This window comes from Calidris pugnax, unplaced genomic scaffold (assembly GCF_001431845.1).
Source record: "Calidris pugnax isolate Ruff unplaced genomic scaffold, ASM143184v1 scaffold41, whole genome shotgun sequence".
In the NCBI taxonomy this organism is placed as follows: Eukaryota; Metazoa; Chordata; class Aves; order Charadriiformes; family Scolopacidae; genus Calidris; species Calidris pugnax.
Genome location: NW_015094509.1, coordinates 1,147,304 through 1,168,280, shown reverse-complemented (window position 1 = coordinate 1,168,280; position 20,977 = coordinate 1,147,304). Strand labels below are relative to the sequence as shown.

At 40.3% G+C, this 20,977-nt stretch overlaps 1 protein-coding gene across 6 annotated transcripts in view; it reads left to right on the top strand.

Moving 5' to 3' along the window:
• TNS3 (tensin 3) overlaps positions 1-20,977 on the top strand; it is a 251,867-nt gene that overhangs the window by 132,220 nt on the left and 98,670 nt on the right. For 5 of the 6 annotated variants that reach the window (XM_014965348.1, XM_014965349.1, XM_014965352.1 and 2 more), the window contains 9 exons: positions 8,334-8,384; positions 9,656-9,778; positions 11,405-11,469; positions 14,448-14,531; positions 16,001-16,113; positions 16,800-16,860; positions 17,036-17,111; positions 19,198-19,327; positions 20,425-20,490. In XM_014965348.1, the coding sequence (XP_014820834.1) occupies positions 8,334-8,384; positions 9,656-9,778; positions 11,405-11,469; positions 14,448-14,531; positions 16,001-16,113; positions 16,800-16,860; positions 17,036-17,111; positions 19,198-19,327; positions 20,425-20,490 (769 nt within the window). Of the gene's footprint in view, positions 1-8,333; positions 8,385-9,655; positions 9,779-11,404; positions 11,470-14,447; positions 14,532-16,000; positions 16,114-16,799; positions 16,861-17,035; positions 17,112-19,197; positions 19,328-20,424; positions 20,491-20,977 lie in introns of those variants that run through there. The other variant, XM_014965353.1, reaches the window with a different exon arrangement.

Below are 20,977 nucleotides of genomic sequence, written 5' to 3'. Positions count from 1 at the left end.
TTTTTTTTATAGCAGTCAGCTACATGTGGGTCCTCAGCTGGGTATAATAGTGATGGTCTCTAACTGTCTACTATTTATTGTGAAACAACATAAAAGGAGGGTTTCTGTCCAGGTGTTTGCATGTTCTGTCCAGCTTTTTCTCATTAACTTGATTTAGATACATTTTTTTCCTGCTGTTTAGTTTTCTATAGGAAATGAACTTGTAAGCAAATCTATAATGAGCTCTGCGTGCAGAATGTATTTATTTATTTATTTAAATGGTGACCCAAGCAATTCATCTCCTGTGCTGGTTTCTGGCGAGTGCAGGGACAATGTTTTGTAAACTTTTTTCTTCTACTGTCTTTTTAATTAGCATGTGTAAACTATTAGAATCAAATCCACAGCTTCAGGAGCATGAACTTGACTCATGGTGGAGATCAGCTACTGGAGAGCTTCCACCTAATGATTTAAATACATTATCTTTCACTCACAAACCAAGGTGTCATAGATGCATTATGAACCAGCTATAGTCCTCAGCATGCACTTATAATACTTGAAACGTGGTCTGATGCCCTCAGCATATTGCCTTCTTCCCCTTGACTTTCCTTTCCATCAGGAGATGGTAGCTTGTCAGGCACAAGATAGTAATAGTTTGAAGGTGACCTGTACGTAAAGCTTTACTGGTTCAAATTCACCTGTTCTCAGTGGCCTTTCCCATGCAACAGTAGTGTTTTGCTATTTGTGAAATAAGCTTATAATCTCAGTCTGGTTGAATCTCACTAAATACCTGTTCGTATTACAAAAAAAATCTGGTATATGTGAAATATCTGATATAGGTATTGTTTATGATGCCCTTTTTCTAAATGGGATTGCAGTTAGTTTCTCTTTCAAAGTTTGGATCTGTGGGGGTTTTTGGTTTTGTTTAAGTTTTGTTCTATTTATTTATTTATATTCTAATAAGTCCTTTGGAAATAGGCTGACTTTGTCAAAAGAAAGTTTGGTATTGTCTGCTCCAAGCATGTTTCTGCAAATTTGCAAGATAACCTGCCAAACCACAGCCAGGTTGTAGATCCAGAGAGCTCATTGTTAGACTATCTTTTGTTTCTCCTGTTTCAAGGACTCCTTCAGTCCCCTCAAGAGGCATGTGTATTGCAGGAACTCCTCTCTTCCATCCACATGCCTCCTGCAGTGAGCAGTTCTGCTAAGTTGATGAGAACCCTTTCACTCTTTCATTGGGTCAGGGTCTCAGCTAGCAGAATGTATACTACAAATCAGCATTTTTCATTTCTAATCTAGCTGTTCTCCTTCCAGATTTTCATATGTGTTAAACTGTTGCCACTACAGTTGATAGTGAGGACAGAGAAGGGGTATGATGTACCCAAAGAACTGGGTGAGGGCATTGTTTCCTGCTTGAGTCCGTCTGTTATGAAGAGTATGAACAAAAAATCATAGGTATCTCATTTGCTCTAACAGTAGAGGATTATACTTTGACAGTCTAAGACCTGAGTCCTTTATGGAGAGATGGAAGCCTGTCCATAGCTTACAGTAGATTTTTTTCTGCTTTGCTGCCCTAAAAAAAACCCAACAAAAACACTTCCCAGAAGGCTTTTGTTCCTAGAAGAAATGTGAGTTTTCTCCAACGGAGAAAAACTTCAAAACTGAATTTTTGTAGTATCTGTATAGTAGTATCATCAGTGTATTCTGGTTGTATGCATGTGGCCTTGGTCAACAAGAGGGAGGTCGTGTTATATTGAAAAATTAAAGATGATGTTACTCCAAAAGAATCCGGTGATGTGTTGAAATTCATAGAATCATAGAATTGTCTAGGTTGGAAGGGACCAGATCACTGAGTCAACTGTCAACCTACCACTGATAAAAAGCCATCACTAAACCATGTCTCTAAGCACTATGTCAGCCCATCTTTTAAATATCTCCAGGGATGGTGCCTCAGCTGCTTCCCTGGGCAGCCCATTCCAAGGCTTAATAACCCTTTCCGTGTAAAAATGTTTCCCAGTATCCTATCTGAACCTCCCCTGGTGCAACTTGAAGCCATTTCCTCTTATCCCTCAGCCTCCTTTTCTCCAGGGCTGACAACACCAGCTCCCTCAGCCTCTCCTCATAAGACTTGTTCTCCAGATCCCTTGTCAGCTTCGTTGCCCTTCTCTGGACCCGCTCCAGCACCTCAATGTCTTTTTTTTGTGAACACTCTGGACTGGACACAGCCCTTGAGGTGGGGCCTCACCAGTGCCCAGTACAGGGGGACGGTCACCCCCTGAGTCCTACTCCCCACACTGTTCCTGACACAGGATACTGTTGGCCTTCTTGGCCACCTGGGCACACTGCTGGCTCCTGTTCAGCCGGTGTCCACCAACACCCCCAGGTCCTTTTCTGCCAGGCAGCTCCAGCCACTCTGCCCCCAGCCTGGAGCGCTGCAGGGGGCTGGTGGGACCCAAGGGCAGGACCCGGCACTTGGCCTTGTTGAACCTCATCCCGTTGGTCTCAGCCCATCCATCCAACCTGTCCAGATCCCTCTGCAAAGCCTCTCTACCCTCCAGCAGATCAACACTCCCACCCAACTTGGTGTCACCTGGGAACTGACTGAGGGTGCACTCGATCCCCTCATCCAGATCATTGATGAAGTTGTTAATGAGAACCAGCCCCAATACTGAGCCCCGTGGGACACCACTCGTGACCGGCCGCCGACTGGATTTAACTCCATTCCCCAGCACTCTCTGGGCCCGGCCTCCAGCCAGTTTTTAACCCAGTGGAGAGTATACCCATCCAAGCCATGGGCAGCCAGTTTCTCCAGGAGGATACTGTGGGAGACAGTATCAAAGGCCTTGCTAAAGTCCAGGTAAACAACATCCACAGCCTTTCCTTCATCCAGCAAGTGGGTCTCTTTGTCACAGAAGGAGATCAGGTTTGTCAAGCAGGACCTGCCCCTTGTGAACCCGTGCTGGCTGGGCCTGATCACCTGGGTGTCCTTCATGTGCCACATAATGGCACTCAGGATGGTCTGTTCCATGACCTTCCCAGGCACTGAGGTCAGACTGACAGGCCTGGAGTTCCCTGGATCATCCTTCCGACCCTTCTTGTGGATGGGCGTCACATTGGCCAGATGCTGGTCAGCCGGGACCTCCCCAGTTTGCCAGGACTACTGGTAAATGATGGAGAGTGGCTCAGTGAGCACTTCCACCAGCTCCCTCAGTGCCCTCGGGTGGATCCCATCCAGCCCCATAGACTTGTGTATGTCCCAGTCTTGGAGCAGGTCCCTCACCATCTTCCCTTGGATTGTGGAATCTTCATTCTACTCCCTGCCCCTATCTGCTGGCTCAGGGGTCTGGGTACTTGGGGAGCCTACTCTACTACTAAAGACTGAGGCAAAGAAGGCATTAAGTACCTCAGCCTTCTCCTCATCCTTTGTCGCTATGTTACCTCCTGCATCTGATAGAGGATGGAGACTCTCCTGAGAATCTGCATGTAGAGTTCTTCAGCCTGTTCTTCAAATGCTGATAGCCTTTAGAAATTGGCTGTTAAAACAAGCAAGTAAGCTTCTATGTTAAAAATACCAAAAGACTTTTTCAATCATGGAATAGAAAAGACTTTTTCAATCACAGAATCCAATCATAGAATCATTTAAGTTGGAAAAGATTCTTAGTATCATCAAGTCCAACCATTTACCTAACACCACCACCTCCACCACTAAACCATGTCCCTAAGCACCATCTCTACACATCTTTTAAATATCTCCAAGGATGGTGACTCAACCGCTTCTTGGGGAGCCTGTTCCAATGCTTGACAACCCTGTCAGTGATGAAACTTCTCCTGATATTCAATCTAAACCTCCCCCAGAGCAACTTGAGGACGTTCCCTCTCATCCTTAAGTTGTTGTTATTTTATATTAATCATGAATTAATAACCTCTGGATTAGACAGAGGAAAGAAAGAAATGAGAGATTTAGAATATTCCATAATACGTTTGTTAAAAAACAGTTTTTAAAGCGGCCAAGAAACAGTCTAGCGATAAGTTTGCTTTCATGCAGCATATCTTCATTGACAGATTATTTCTGTAACAAATTTTTAAGTAAAAAACCTAAACCTTTCATAGTAAGGAGGTTTACAGGGTAGAATGAAGCATCCTTATATTTCCTAATAAAATTATCTCATAGTTACAAAGGGACGCATATGTTATTGCAAGATTCAAAGGCTTGATTCCAAGTGATAGCTGTTTTACACCAGTACTTTCAAAATACATACAGTGTATACATCTGTCAGAAAGCTAAAAACAGTTTAAACAACACAATTGCTGTGTCAACTGAAAAACTGTAAAAATAAATTCACCATCATGTTACCATTTTGATCAACTTCAGTAATATATTTGCCACGCTATTTTGGTGAAAAGTTTGTCATGTATTGAACTTGTAGGAGAGGAGTAATGCTCAGTTGTTAGATATTTTGAGATTTTAACAACAAAAAAATAATAATTCATAGAATCATAGAATGGTTAGAGTTGGAAAGGACCTTAAAGATCATTGAGTTCCAACCCCCCTGCCCTGGGCAGGGACACCTCCCACCAGACCAGGTTGCTCCAAGCCCCATCCAGCCTGGCCTTGAACCCCTCCAGGGATGGGGCAGCCACAGCTTCTCGGGGCAACCTGGGCCAGGCTCTCACCACCCTCACAGCAAAGAATTTCTTCCTAGTATCTAGCCTAATTCTACCATCTTTAAGTTTAAAACCCTTACCCCTCATCCTGTCGCTACACTCCCTGATAAAAGAGTCCTTCCCCAGCTCTCCTGTAGCTCCCTTCAGATATTGGAAGGCTGCTAGAAGGTCTCCCCAGAGCCTTCTCTTCTCCAGGCTGAACAACCCCAGCTCTCACAGCAGAGGTGCTCCATCCCTCTGATCATCTTCATGGCCCTCCGCTGGACCCGTTCCAACAGGTCCATGTCCTTCCTGTGCTGAGGACTCCAGAGCTGGACACAGAGCTCCAGGTGGGTCTCACCAGAGCAGAGGGGCAGAATCACCTCCCGTGACCTGCTGGCCACACTTCTCTTGGTGCAGCCCAGGATGGGGTTGGCTTTCTGGGCTGCCAGCGCACATTGCTGGCTCATGTTGAGCTTCTCATCCACAAGCCCTCCCAAGTCCTTCTCCTCAGGGCTGCTCTGCAGCCATTCTCCACCCAACCTGTATTTGTTCCTGGGGTTGCTGTGATCCAGGTGCAGGACCTTGCACTTGGCCTGGCTGAACTTCATGAGTTTTGCAGGGGCCCACCTCTTCAGCCTGTCTGGGTCCCTCTGGATGGCATCCCTTCCCTCCAGCGTGTTGACCGTGCCACACAATTTGGTGGTGTCAGCAAACTTGCTGAGGGTGCACTCAATCCCACTGTCCATGTCTCTAACCAAGATGCTAAACAGCACTGGTCCCAGACCCGACCTCTGAGGAATGCTGTTCCTCACTGGCCACCACTTGGACATTGAGCTGTTGACTGTAGCCCTTGGAGTGCGGCCATCCAGCCAGTCCCTTATCTGCCTAGTGGTCCATCCATCGAATCCATGACTTTACAATTTTGAGACAAGGATGTCGTGTGGGACAGTGTCAAATGCTTTGCATAAGTCCAGGTAGATGACATCTGTTGCTCAGACGTCATTGTAAGCTTGTCTGTATGCTTTTCTGATTTTATGATCATTTCCTAAACCTGGATGTTTTGGTGTTTAAAATGGAAAAATATACATGTTTTTTTCAGTGTCTCCAACAGGTTTTATTGCAGTATTTATTACAACCATATTTATGGTTGTCAAAGCAGTTCTCGATGTTGATTTAAAGCAGTGATAAAAGAGCAAGTGGCCTTATTTTTGTGTGCTGCTGTATTAGTGTGCTCCAGTTCCATATTTGTGGCCACAGTGCCTGAATGGTAATCAAATTTCTTTTGAGTATTTTAAATTAGCTCACCAGTTAGAGAGATATCTACATGGGGATATACAGAGCAGCTGATGAATAGTAACTCATTTATGCCAAAGGCATTAGGAATCTGACAGTAAATCCTATTGCCTAAATTCACGGTCAGTTCTTTTTTAAAAGTGGAACAAGCCCCAAATGCACTACTAGAATTTTTAAAAAAATTTCAGTGGTTACACTGCAGTTTTAGCATATACATATTTGTACTAGCTTAGGCTGACATAACTGCTGTGCATTTTCTTATTCTTGCATAGGTAAATTATATGGTAATGCGCGTGTGTTACTGTTGCTTTACTAGTTGGAACTGGTTGTTAATTTTAGCTTATGTCATGTTTTGGCCACCTTCCTTCTTTCCCTGCTCTTTGCTTAACTGAAGGCTGCCACTGCTGTCAGCAAGCAAGTTTGGTCCCACCTGGTAGAAGGGTTTTGCCCGCCTGCTCTCCCAGTGTCATCTCCTTACTGGAACGGGCTGTAGGCTGGTGGATCGTTCCCCAGTCAGTACTTTGTGTTGTCTTCTGCTTTCCAAAATTGCCAGCTACGGGATATTTGTTTGAATTCGGTATTTCTGGTCATCTAATTAAGGAGCAGACCAAATCTAAAACCCTTTAGTACCTGCCTAAAGGTCTCTTCTCCTGCTAAAATGACTCATTTTTGTTCTATGGCATTGCTGAGCATTCAGCAGAGTGAGAGAATTCATATTATCTTAATAATACAAGTTACTGACCAGTTGAGGATTAAATCATATGGGAAAGGGGATGTTTCCTCTCAGCTGTGTAGGAGGAGGAAGGGTTTCTTTCTCCCCATTGCATTATCTTTCTTCATTTCTATTCTTGGGATGTGGCTCTAAATTTTAGGGCAAAGTCATTTAAGTTTCATAGAACTAAAGACTAACATTCCTCTTTCTTGTACAAAAATACAAGTAGGCAGAGCTCGGATATGCCAAAAAGGGCCTAAAATGGGATGCAGTTAATCTTCCACTGACATCTGTTTATATCATATGCTTCTCTTCAAAGACTTCTGTGGCATCTTGGTTTGTGTGGTGGTGGTGTATGTGGAGTGTTGGTTCCTGTACCTCCTGCTCTCTGTCCTGCACTGAGAGGACTCCTGGGGTATCTCCGTTTGATCTTTACTCTGCAGTGTCTGGGGGTCTGACGTCTGCTCCAGCAGTGACAAATACCCATCATGAGCATGCTCCAGCAGTGACAAATACCCATCATGAGCAGGGCTGTATCCTGACACATAGGAGTTTTAAACTGCTCTTACATATAAATACAACAAGAAAGATGAATAAAGAAGTTCTCACCAAACAGCACTTTAACAGTAATTTTAAGGATTCTGCACTGAGGGATGCAACTCTCCACTAAATTGTTTTGCAGATGTTAAGACTGATAGAAAATTACAGAAATATTTGTGAGTCATTTGTATGAGACTCTTATGTTTTCATTCCTGTTAAATTACAGTTGGTGTTTCTGGAGGGATACCTAGCCTTAATTGTAAATGTTGATACATCTTCCTGAGCCAAAATAATGTGGACAGTGAACATATGAGGTTTTGATTGCTGTTTAGCTCTTCAGCAGTAATCTGTTTAAAATGCAAACAATATATTGGAATAAAGACCATGTTCCTCATCATATAAAGATGTTTTATGCTTGCTGTCGGCGTTTGAGGTCAATGAAAGTGGTGTATACCTGTTATGGTCAATATCACGGGTGATTCCAGGAGCTTATGCACCTTCAAACAGCAACAGTTGTACCTTGTTAATTTGGGGGTTTCTTTCTCTGGGTGAGTTTCTTGTTCAAAAAGTGTTCTTTTTACTAAAGATGGTATAATGTCTTCCTGCTTTGCTGTGTCCATGATGACGTTGCACATTAAACTTATTTAAGTACCACATCAGCAATCATCAGCTCCTAGAAGCAAACTGATGTAGTTTCTTCAGCCTATTTACTTCTTGGCTCCTTTACTGGGGCTGCTGCTGGGAGTGCTGGTTAATGCCAGATGGGATGATGCAGTTTAGAAGAGAGGTTCTTAAATTACCTTTAGGTAGTAATAAACTGTATAATGGACTTACCTCTCTTAATTACTGTTTCTCATATTTATGGTCTGTTTATCCCATTCTGGCAGACTTTTAAAATGATTATGAATGTCATTTATACTTAAATCTTTGGGATGTGAAATAGCTACAGTATTGAAGAGAATCTGCCTCAGGAGCATTGTTTCAGTTGTTGAGTATTGATATTTCAGCTTTTTATTATTGATTGATACTGATTTAAAGTAATTCCTAATGAAAGACAGATATACTTGTCTACACTGCTTTATTTTTGTTTATGTTCATTTATTTTTATTTGTGTTCATTTATGAAGTCTTGATGGTTGATTTTTTTTTTCTTTCTTTCCAAACAGGTGCTAAACCTCTCTGAAAAGAGATATGACCTTGCCAAGCTTAACCCAAAGGTACTGTTTCCTTCCATAACATCGCTCTCTTTCCAGTGCTAAATACTACTTAAATGGCCTGAGAAGCCCTGAAGTTACACAAGTGTTGATATATAGAATAAGAAGAACTTATTATAAGAAGAACTTCCAGAACTTCTGGAAGATGATAAAAAAACCCCACGTGCATCCCTTTAAAAAAGGATTTTTTCTCCAGTCCTGTTTTGGGTCTGTTAGGTCTGTGCTTTACTGTTCCTGTTGTTAGACTGTGCACTCAGGACCTGAAGCCTGTTGAGAATAGTGAGAAATTCCTGTAGAGGGGTACGAATGTTACTGGAAGTGTACTTTCTGCAGTTAGAGGTTACTGGGGGCTGTACCCCGTGATGTACAGTCTGACAGCTGGAGCCAGGGAACAGGCAGATAGAGACTTCCCTTCTGTTACTGTCTTTTCAGAGTTGCTTCCCTGCACAGCACAGCCATAAGGAAGGGGGCTATTGATGTGTGTCTTTTTTTCCTCCTCACCAGTTGTGTTTGTCGCAAAAAAAATGGTATGCAGGTTCTCTTCAGCAAGTATTATACAGCCAGGGTAGCACAGGTGTATATTTACAGCAGTAGATTTGCAGGGATATACGCTACCTGAGAAAAATATTAAAAGAACTCTTTAATTTTGACCTTTTGAATGTGTTATTGATCATGAAGGATTTAAGTCATTAATGGTTACTGGTTTTGTTAGGGTTAAAAAATAAACATATAATAATAATATAATAATAATGGGTTGAGTAAATAGTATTATATAGTGACTAAAGTTGAACAGAAACTATGAACAGAATTTTGAGATGCCAGATCTGTTGCTCATGAAGGAAAGAAATTGCAAATTAAATAAAAGCAATCATAAAATACTGGACGGGGCCAGTTAACTTCTGTCTTCTAATTTTGACCTTCTAAATATTTTACCGTTATAAAATACCTGAATTTCTAATGGAAAATTCTTTAAGAAATCGAGATCTTCAGAAGTGTTGTCACTTGTGAATGGTTGGTGGGGTTTGGGGGGAGTTTTTTGTTTGTTTGTTTTCATAAAAATACTAGTATCTTACAAAAAACCCCACAAAACCACAGACAAATCCCCTTCTTCCCTTAAGAACATCTTTTAGTTACATCGTGGCATTCAAATGACTTGATTATCTGGTGTTGGGAAAAAATGTAGAGACTCTTCACTATCGCAATTATTTGAAGACAGAATTTAATATGTAGTATTATGGTTAAGTCTCTTGTGAATGTTACTTGTTTAACTGCAGATTATGGATGTGGGGTGGCCTGATCTCCATGCTCCGCCTCTTGACAAGGTGTGCACCGTCTGCAAGGCCATGGAGTCCTGGCTGAACAATGATCCTCAGCACGTGGTGGTGATCCATTGCAGGGTAAGGGAGCTTTGTGTATACACGTCGCATATCAGTTAATTTTAATTGTCAAAAACCTTGTCCTTTATTCTTCTTTAAAAAAAAATTAAAAAAAAAGAAGTTTGATCTAGTTTTGGTGTTGAAAATAGTACGCCAAGTTAGCTTAAATCTACTGACCTTGCTTGTTATATATTGCTTTTTATGATAAATAAGGTTCTGCCTTCTGCTCTGGGTACTGCATGCAGTGATGTTGGTTTGCTTCCTTCAGAGGTCAGTGATACTTCTGTACTTAGAAGCTTGAGGTTTTTCCAGCTCAATAATAAACTCTTCAGACGCTCTTCCTGCTCTGTGACACTCGTGCATTTTGTTGCAGAATAAGGATAGGCAACATATCACAGATCATCCCTTTAAACTGCCGTGTGGTTGTAGGAAATGACAGCATTGAGTACCTCCTGGGGACTTCCAGCTGCCAGAATCATTGGAGTGCCTTCAAGCAAAGCTGCCATTACGCAGTGTTACTTCTTCTTGCTCACAATGACGAGAAATAAAGAGAAGCCTTAATTGCATACAGATAGAATTAATTCAGAACTAAGCTGGTAGTGGTGCTGGTGACACTTGAGGCAACTCTGTGGCTGTGTCACTGGGAGATGTTACTCTAAACAGAATGAGGGTGATGGTGGAACCAAAATTCTTCAGGTCAGGTTGTATACTCCTCAGTTTTGAATTGCTTGCAGGCAGAATGCCAGGGCTGTGTGAAATGATACTGAATTCCTACCAGTTGCAGGACTGCAGCCAGGAGAATGGCCCATATGTGGGACAAAAGACAAAGGGGCAAAGTACTCCTAGGTATTTTATACACAAATTGGTAATGTTGTAACGGGTAAAATGTGTTGTTGATCAATGCCTTTCAGTAATGACTTTAACGGTTCCAACCACAAAGACATATATAGCTACTTGTATCAGCTGAGAGACTGAGATGGTTTTGAAATCTGTGAGAGTTACTGCTCGGTAAATTGTACTGAATTTATGTCATGTAAATTATTTACTAATCTTTTGCAACATTTTTGAAATTATCCATAGAAAAATAAGTAGTAGTTGTTACAAATCTCAGGTGCTGGGGAGGTCAAAAAGTCCAAACCTGTCAGAAGCTCATGTACTTTCCAAAATAGGTATTTCATAGCATTCCACAAATCTCAGGTGCTGGGGAGGTCAAAAAGCCCAAACCTGTCAGAAGCTTTCCAAAATAGGTATTTCATAGCATTCTATGCCAAAAATCACAACGTCGCCTGGACTTGTCTTGAATAGTATCTGGAAAAAGTAATACAAAATTAGAAGATATGATACACTGTTTCTACTACTGGTCAAGATTTTTTTCTTTAAAATAATTTCCTCTCAGTTAGTAAGACTTGACAGTCAAACACATAGGAATCCTACTTAGTGCTTTCCATGTCACTTGTCAGCCAGCTTGCATGGACAGACAAGCTGCCACCCATCATTACCGTCGCTCCAGCAACACAGGAAGATGTGTGAGCAAAAGGACTCTCTGAATCTCCTGTCTTAAAGTCTTGTTTAGTATGGGTCTTGAATAAAAATAATACCCAGTAGTGTGATAAATTAAATGTTATCATTCCCTTTTTCCTAATACAGGGAGGAAAAGGGAGGATAGGCGTAGTCATATCATCATACATGCACTTCACTAATGTTTCTGCAAGGTAAGTTGTGAATAATGCATATTGTGTGTTTTTTACAGTTAAGGAAATGTCAAAAAAAAAGATGCCTTTTAATTGTAGCACCGTTTGTCAGCTTACTGTTTGCCAGTTAAATTTTGTTAGGCTTTCTTCTTGAAGAGTCTTGGGGCATGTCTTAAAACAAAGACAAGCTTAAAGGCCTGCCTCCATGACAGAGTCTGATTGTGGTCCTGCTTTTGGCAGGAGGTTGGGCGAGGTGACACTCTGAGGGCCCTTCTAATCTGAGATATTCAATGATTCTGCGGCAAAATTCTCTAAAGGGTCTTTTGAGATGAATGAAGAAATGTGCAAGAAACCATTTTAATATAATGATACCCTCTTTATTCTATTAAGCCCATCTATTTGCTACATCCATCAGGTTGTCTCTTTTGAATCAGTGAGGAACTATTCCTGAAGAAGTTAAGGAAAACTGTTACTCGATTCTGGAATCAGTATATTACAGAATTCCTAGGCGTTGATCAAAGTGCAGAATGAAGTTTAAGAAATAATCTAGACTTTACCTTGCAGTCAGTTCAAACAACAGGTGTTGATTACTTGCTTTCAATTGTTTCTTTTAGACTGCTGAAATTATGAAATTACAGTCGACAATTTATGTCAACACCGTTAAAATTTGATAAAAAGGATGAAATGTGGGGGTTTGGGGGTTTTTTGCTTGGTTTTTAATCAAATTGTTTTTCCTTGATCTCTTTTATATAAACACATATAAATGTATTAAAATAAATTGCACCGTAAAGGCCATGGTAAAATCAGATTTGGTTCTGAATTCACACCAGTCTGTCAGTGCTAGATTTGATCCAATACTGTATTGGGTAAAGTCCTGAATCACTATAGGCTGACATCAAATTACTCATGGCTTTCAGTAAAACCAGCATCTCAGAATATAACCTGTAGTCACTCTGGTAACCCTGGTTGAAAGGTAGACTGAAAAATTAAGTGCATTATACTCACTAGTATCAACTGAAGAAATAAATGCATATAACTGCAAGTAGTAATTGGGACAATGATTGCCCCAATTTTGTAATATTTTGTCGAGAAGTATTGTGAACGACAAAATCTGTCAAGTGAGGATAGGACAGCACTGTGTTGTAATTTCAGTGTTGCAATTTTGTGTCATCCTTAAAGGTGGCACCTGGATAGAAATACATTTTAATAATGCCATAAGAGAACAACACCTGTATGTGATTGTAAAGCCCAGCGATGAAAGGTATCATCTCTTACCCCCAAACAAATTCAGGATTCCTCCAGTGAGGATGCAGGAGAGGAGTGAGTTTGAAAGCCCTCCTTTAAATTTCTGTTTGTCTGTCAGCTCCTATCCAAAACTTATCTTTTCTGTGTAAGAATGAGGTTAGGGAAGTTTCCCAGCTAGGATTTTGTATATCCCTAACATTATCAAGGCTCTTCCAAACGGTACACAGCAGCCTCACAGAAGCAGAAGGTGCTGCTGAGGGTGCAGTGTCAGGAACGGTGCTTGGAAGGCTTTGAGGATGTTCACACTAAATGGGGTTCCTAATTGTCCACATGCACATGCCAAAAAATCTAGGCTTGATGAAGAAGCCTTATAGTGCAACCCCCTTTTGGTTATATGTTATAAATACCTGTTTTTCTAATTTAGGAAGGAACCAGTGTGCAACCAAATATAATGAGAGTAAAGAGGGCTCTTTGTAATAGTTGGTAAACTCGGCTTCAACAAGTACTGGCAGCCTTTGGCCAGTTGTGAATGGGCTGCCTAAATTCTGGGTGGTAGTGTGGGTGAAGATGTATGGTGGGTTGGGTGAAGAAGAGAATTTTTGGGTCAAGGATATTGTAAGTACACACTGTGCAAGCTTTAATATCCCTGAAGAAAAGGCATGACTGAGCAGCCTGACCCAGCACCCTGTCAAGACAATCTGTAACTTCAGATTAATTTTTTGGAAAAAGTATAAATCAGTTTTATCCTGATATGCATATGCACACTTTGCACATTTTTTTTTCCCCTGGAACTAATTTACATTTAATTAGCTGTGAAATTTAAAATTTGAGATTCCAGAATCTAACTATTTTGAAACTTCTGCTTTTTTATGTCCTGATGTTAATTATCACTGCCAGCTACATCTGTTAAGAGATACATTGTTTTCATCTGGTATAGATACAACAGAATCAGCATAGCATTTTAATTGGAGTTTGTGATTAACAGCATTCTTACTAATTTTGGGCACTTCTTTTTTCTATACCCTCTTGCCTTTTTCCGCACGGATGCAGAAGACCCACATAAGAGCCATTCTAGACAGAACAGAAGGAAATGTATTTTCTGAATGCATTGCTCCTTAATTGTGCATTTGAAGAGTTTGTGTTTGTCTGATGTAAAACATTTCTTGTTCAAAGATTGACACGTTTATTTTAAATGTTCTTACCCTTGGTGACTCAGGGCACAGGAAACAAAGGCTGAATGAGTTATTTGACTGCTTAAATGATCCTCTAGCCCGGGATCCTTTGTACCTCATGTCCTGTACTGCAGTCCGTGGTTTTCATCTCCATAATGTTGTTTCTGCTTCTTTAAAAAGAGAATAAATTTGCATTTTGCAGAGAACACTCCCCAGTGGCACTCTCAGGGAATTATGGCAAGTGCCTTTCTTTTGCAGCCTGAGCTGCTTGGCTTTGCTAAAGTTTATTCTATTACGACTTTAACATATTCACGTTTAAAATATGCATTCCAGTTAATTGAATGAGGGAGTAGGTGCTTTGCCTCAGGAAGGAAACTGCCGTAAGGTATGGAATGAGAAGGTGTCAGTGGAAAAAACATTCTTGTCTGAGCTGTAAGTGCCAAAGATGCTAGTAAGGTGCTTTTTTTGTTTTTCCTTCCTTTCCCTTCCAAATATTTTGGCATATTTCAAGCAGTGATCTGCTGAATTTCCGAGATAACCCCAAACTGGAATAATGTGGTATTTGTGTCTCTGTTTTGGCAGTGCTGATCAGGCTCTAGACAGATTTGCTATGAAGAAATTCTTTGATGATAAAGTTTCAGCTTTAATGCAGCCATCCCAAAGAAGGTATTTAATTTTTTTCTATATCATACAAATAAGAAATATCATTGTTATCTTCTGCCCCCATCTCTTACTCCCTTCCCAGCTCTATGAAGGCTATTTCCACAAGATCCTCCAGTGATTCCTGAACTCCAGACACTTTATCTTGTATTACTATTCCTTGATTGATGAGATCTCTCCTTCAGTTCCTGCACGTAGCCCTAGATAGATGGGACGTTTTGTACCACACTGTTATCTACATGTGTTCTTACCACATTGCTTGTTAATAAAAAGAGATGCCACAATCTATTTCTTGATTGCTTGAAGGTAATAACAAACTCGTTTTTCTGTGGCATAAATGACGTATATGGAATGTGTACTGATCAGTGTGCAATAAAGACCTTATTGCCACTCGTTTGGAGTTTCTGCAGATGATGCATCTGACCCACGTCCGTGCGAGCAGATGTCTGTCACAGCACGCATTAGTCACTCTCTCCATCCCGATGTCTTGCCTTTTCAGTCTGTCATTTGGGCTTTTCATGTACAAAATATTTTTAGAAAGACTGAAGGAGGAAAGCAAAAAGCTTTCAAAAAAAAGAGGGCTTTGCTAGCTGTCTATAAAATGAGACTGTGTTTTTGACCACCCCAACCCCTGTTCTGGGGCAGTAAAAGCTGTCGTTGGGCAGGATGTCTTGCGTTGTGGTGTCACCAGGAGCCTGCAGAAAGGGATTGGTCAATATGGTGTGTGCGTAAAAAATAGGTGATTTTCCTTTGTTCTGTGCATTCCTGAGACTGAAGTTAAATGAAGGTCATGTCATGGGCATGGAAGAAAAAAGGACTTAAAACCAGTAGGAAAATTAAAGATGACTGGTTTCCCTTGGTTGTTTAAGGAGATAGGAGGAATTTGTTTAACACACACTGCACTGATGTTCCCTTGCATATACTTGCTTGTGAACTTGTGACCAAACAAGGCATTAAACAGCAGAAATACAATGATTTTCAAGTTGCTGTTATAGCATTCCTCTGTTTGGTGCTGAATGAGATCACTTCTCATTATGAAGATATTACTTGCCTGCATTGGCCTTAATGCTAAGATTTAAGCAAGGACACTTCTTGCTCTTGTTTTGAGGAAGTGCTCTTCACTGTAAGTGGAGTGGGACACTTCATGCTCTGTGAAAGTCAATGGAGACTTCAGTTACAACTAGAAATGTATACCAAAATTATTGACTTTACTATCTCTGCTAGTTCCTTTCTCATTTAGAGTAGTGATATAAATAAAATGAAGACATCAACAGTAGCAATGTAAGAGCCATGGATTTAATGAAGTGGGAAATTAAAGTGTCTCTTCGTGCTATTTTGTGAAGATTATTCTTCTGGAGTTCTGTGTAATGTGACAATGCTATTCAATACCCATAGCTTAGAAATACTAATGTGTAAAGAATGTATTTTCCTTGTATGGTTGCTTTTATTTAATTCAGATAATTTTGTCTTTTTAGATACGTGCAGTTCTTAAGTGGCCTTTTATCTGGATCTGTGAAAATGAATGCAGCTCCTCTTTTCCTGCACTATGTTATCCTTCATGGCATCCCCAGCTTCGATGCTGGGGGAGGTAAATTACCTAACTTTTCCTATCCAAGTGTAGGATGAAAGTCTTGTTTCATTTTGGAGCTTTGTAGAAAGCCTGCATGAATCTCAGAGTTGACACTCCTTTATTTGAATCCAAATTTTCCCAATGAAGGAACCAGGAGTAGAGAAATATCCTAAGAGTAAAATTACAGCATATTATACAGCAATAAAGACAAGGTATTGTTTGTTGTAGTATGAAGTTTAAGGGACTTCTAGTTTTGAAACATAGCTGTAGATCAAAAATTTGTTTAATTTTGAAAACACTTCTTGTTTTGTTTTGGGGATTAGTTTTGGTTTTTTGTTTTGGCCATTCCCTTTCTTCCCTTTAATAATTTTGTTTTCCTGCAGAAGAAGTGGGAAGGAAGGAAGATAAGCAACTAATAAGGAGCAGAGTGTTCACTCTTTCTTTCCTTACTGGAATCCTTTAAAATCCCCTCCTTTGTAATTTAGAACTAGTCTGAAGTCAGGAAAAAGTGGATTTTTTCATAAAATATAAAGAAATAGCTTTGGGGGAGAAACTTAGTCTGTCAAAGCCAATTTTTTTTTTTTTTAAATTTGACAGCGTTGCGCCACTTTGCTCAGTCTGGATGTGCATGAAGCTTCCTTGTAGTAATATTTACATACAGGAAAATAATTACAAAGTAATCTTTTCTGTTAACTGCTTTTCAGCTTGCCGGCCTTTTCTGAAGTTATACCAGGCTATGCAACCAGTTTATACATCTGGAATATAGTAAGTCATAAGCATTTTCCTTTACGTTTGGATCCAGGCTTTAATTCTCATAATAACAGAATTACATAGTCTTTTTTTGTTGGTTTTTGATGTTGTTGTTTGTTTGTTGGTTTGGTTTTTTTTTGTTTCATTTCATTAATTCGTAAATTTTATTTTTCTTTTCTCTCCTGTAAAGTAGCCTAGGGCCAGAGAGCCAAAGCCGAATCTGCATTGCTATAGACCCTGCCCAGCTTTTGAAGGGAGATATTATGGTAAGTTATTTGGATGGAATGGAAATCCACTGAACTGCCATTTACTTCACAGTCTCTGACCTGTTTTACATTCTTGTAAAAAAAAAGGTAATTGAGCAAAATAAGTTGCAGACATACTACAAAATAGGTTAATTTAATTTAGTCATCATCTTTGAGTCTTACAAGAATAAAAATTCCTATAAAACTCAAATTAGGAGCCAAAACACTCACTCCCAGCATTCCCATTTCATAGCAGCACCAAGTGCAGTAAAGCCTGTATCAGTATTTTCTTCATAAAAATTGCTTTGGGGAGTATTTGTAACTTGGCATTAAAATACCTTTTTCCTGTAACTTGGCAGGCGACATGCTCAATTGTAAAATTATATGCTGTAAAGAAAATACCTAGATGGGATACCAAATAAGAGCCTTCTGATTCTACAAGCACGTGGTGGTGTTTAAAAAGGAATTTATGTGTGCTACTGCAGTGAATGTAATTCCCTGTGTGCAAAGCAGAACTATGGTTGAATCCACCATTACAATTTTAAAACTCTGTGCTTTCCCTCTGGCTTGTCTTACACAGTTATGCACAGAGAAAGCAGAGATAGTTGCTGCACCTTTCAGTTTGTTAAACTAAGAGGACAGAAGAACATGTGGAATGAATGGGGGGAAGTACTGTCAGAAAGCATTCCTGGTCTGTTGCCAGTAGGAATGTTTGTTGGACTAAAAGGAAATAGATCCCTCCACTAGGTAGGGGTTTGTATGCCATGTTAACTTTAGTGGGTGTAAAGCACTGTTTAAAATAAGAAGCAAATACTGTTTCACCGGGTGCTACCACTGTGCTGTAGGGGATTCTCTTTTAAAACACTAAGAAACAAACAACCCTAAATCCTAACTTTCAGAAAATGTAATGCTTACTTGCGTAGAGAATCTCGGAGCCATTAGAGAGGGTTAGGAATATCTGATTTGCGTAGACAATACCTGAAAAAACCCTTCTCTTGGACGTGAACTGAGATATTTCAGAAGTTATCCAATGCACCATGTATATGGTCAGCACTGATTAACTTCTGGAATTTAGGTTATTATGGGGTTACTATAATGAAGGGAAGAGAGCAAGAGCTTATGTTAGATTTTTCAAATCCTGTAGTGAGGAGAATTTCATGTTTTAATCCCAACTTTCAGAAGCATCCACCTGAAGTCCCTACATCTTTTCTTGTGTTACTTCAGTTTGAATAACTGCTCTTCAGTTATTCAGTACTTTCTGTCTATAACACTTTTTTGAATGTCTTAAAAAAAAAGGGGATTTTTGTTCTTACTGAAATACATTAAAAAGTTATCTGCTTCATCATAAAATCCTGATATCATCAGGATAATATAAAATTTTCAGTTGTGTGACTAAGGTTACCAAAAACTTTATGTAATTCCTGTAAGAACTATAACATAGAGCCTGAGTGGCTCTGTGTTACAGTTGACTCAGAGAATTAGTAGGTAAAATACCCCTAGTTCTAGTCTAGGGAAGGTGGTCTTAGAGAGCAAGTGTATTGTGTTCACCTTTACCTGCCAAAATTCATACTGTTATTTTTACAGAGTTCTGTGTTGTTCTAGCCAAGGTGTCAAAACTACTATCAACTCCCCACAGTAACATAAAACAAGATTCAATCATCACTACAGTAGGTTTTTAAAAAGTCCTAAAATAGATGTAATCAGCTTGCAGGCTTGCTTCTGAAACTCTGCATAGTCTTCAGTTATTTTGAAATGTGTGTGCTGTATTACAGTTCTACAGTAATTTGTTGCCGTGAAGAAGTACGGCTACAAATCAGCATTCCAACATTGTACTGACAAATGTTGTGATTTTGCATCATAATCTACTGATTAGTGACTGATAGTAATGAAGATAGTAATTATTATTTTTACACATCCAGAACTATCTTGCCTTGGGCTTATATAATTTGAAACAATTGAATAATGCATTCCCTACATGTTACAACATCAGGGGTGTCTGCAGTAAATTGTACTGTGGCTGCTTTACTTAGCAACGGACGCACACACACACCTCTGTTCAGATTTGTAAGAAATTGCTTCCTGACATGCTTCTCCTCTCTCTTTCCAGCTGAAGTGTTATCACAAAAAGTACCGGTCAGCTACTCGTGATGTGATTTTTCGCCTTCAGCTTCATACTGGAGCTATTCAAGGACATGGCCTGGTGTTTGGCAAAGAGGATTTGGACAATGCCAACAAAGGTACTTGCCTTCTGTGGTTGGTTGGATGCGTATGTGTGCGGGGGTGCATCTGAGTGCCTGTGATCATCTTCAGGGCCTGGTTTCAGAAGGGTTCTTGCTTTTTTTCCATCCTCATTTTTAGGGAAGGGAAACTGCGTTGTGTTAGTTAACTAACCCATGTAACATGGGTAACTCCTCATGAGAAGAAAAGCTCTTCAAGTGAATTAACTTATCAAAATAATTCAGATACACATAGTGCTTATTGCCTCCTCTCACATTTGTGAAAGCAGCAGACATTTGTGCAGAACAGTGACTCTGTTAGGCACCGTTACAGAAAATAAGATGAACTAAGCCGATCCCTTTTTTGGCTGATGAAAAAGTCACAAAGCCTGATACTGTGTTTGTGACCTAGTCTGCTTGAGTATGGAGATCTTTTAAGATCATAGAATAGTTAGAGTTGGAAGGGACCTCAAAGATCATCGAGTTCCAACCCCCTGCCCTGGGCAGGGACACCTCCCACCAGACCAGGTTGCTCCAAGCCCCATCCAGCCTGGCCTTGAACCCCTCCAGGGATGGGGCAGCCATAAGATGCTTCAGAATATCCAGAAATGGAGGTAAAGTTTTCAGACGTATTTGAAAATGTCTGTGCTAGTCTTTGTATTTTCCAAATTATTACTTCAGTTTTATTTTGTATGCAGGATTGTAACTCCCTCACCCTATGCTACTGGCAAACTAAAATAAAATGTTTTCCTGCAGTGTATGGCTGCACAAAAGTTCTGTGGTGAAGTATTGCAGTTTAGCCAATACAGAAAACAATTTTAGTTTTCTCCTGCATGTGTTTTCCTTTAAAAGCAAAAGCCAGCCATGTCTGTCTAGAGAGGTTTGGGAACTGTACATATCTTCTACTTTCATCTGTTCTTGGAAGTAACCAAAACTCCGACTGACACTGGTCTTTTCTGGAGAACGTCTGGGGCAAAGAATGTGGCTTTTTTAGAAGCAAATTGCTACAGAGTGAATAGGGTACATATATCAATAGCTATAGACAGTCCTGATTTCGGAGTGCCTTGGGACTGCTTCGGTAGGAGACAGCTTGCTGAAATACTACCCTTTGTTTTCAGATGACCGTTTCCCTGATTATGGCAAAGTCGAATTAGTGTTTTCAGGAACTCCAGAGAAAATCCAAGGTGAGTATATCTGTATAAAATATGCATTGTATAGGTAGCTTGGCCTGGCATAAGTAACAGCAGTGACCTTTTCTGGATGCTGTCATAACTGATTATATTTGCAGTGGTGAATCCTGGACTGTCTTCAGTTTAGCCAAAAGAGATACAGCTATAGTTTTGTTGGAAGTGCTTCTGCCCTGAAGTTGGCTTGTAGGGCATATCCCGTATGCCTCCAGAGTTCTATTGTAATATGTCTAAGATCATAGATACCTATGACCTGCAATAACTACTTGAGATCATGCTTTATACTGCAGTTTGATTCTGCTAATGGATGTGTTCTAACTCATTTTACGTTGTCCCAAAAAGTATGGATTTTGCCTCAGACTGAATGAAACCCAAATACTGTTAAACTGTCTCTACATATTTCCACTCAGTGTCCTGTGAATTACGTTTTCCTTTTTCCCTTCCCTTCCCTTCCCTTCCCTTCCCTTCCCTTCCCTTCCCTTCC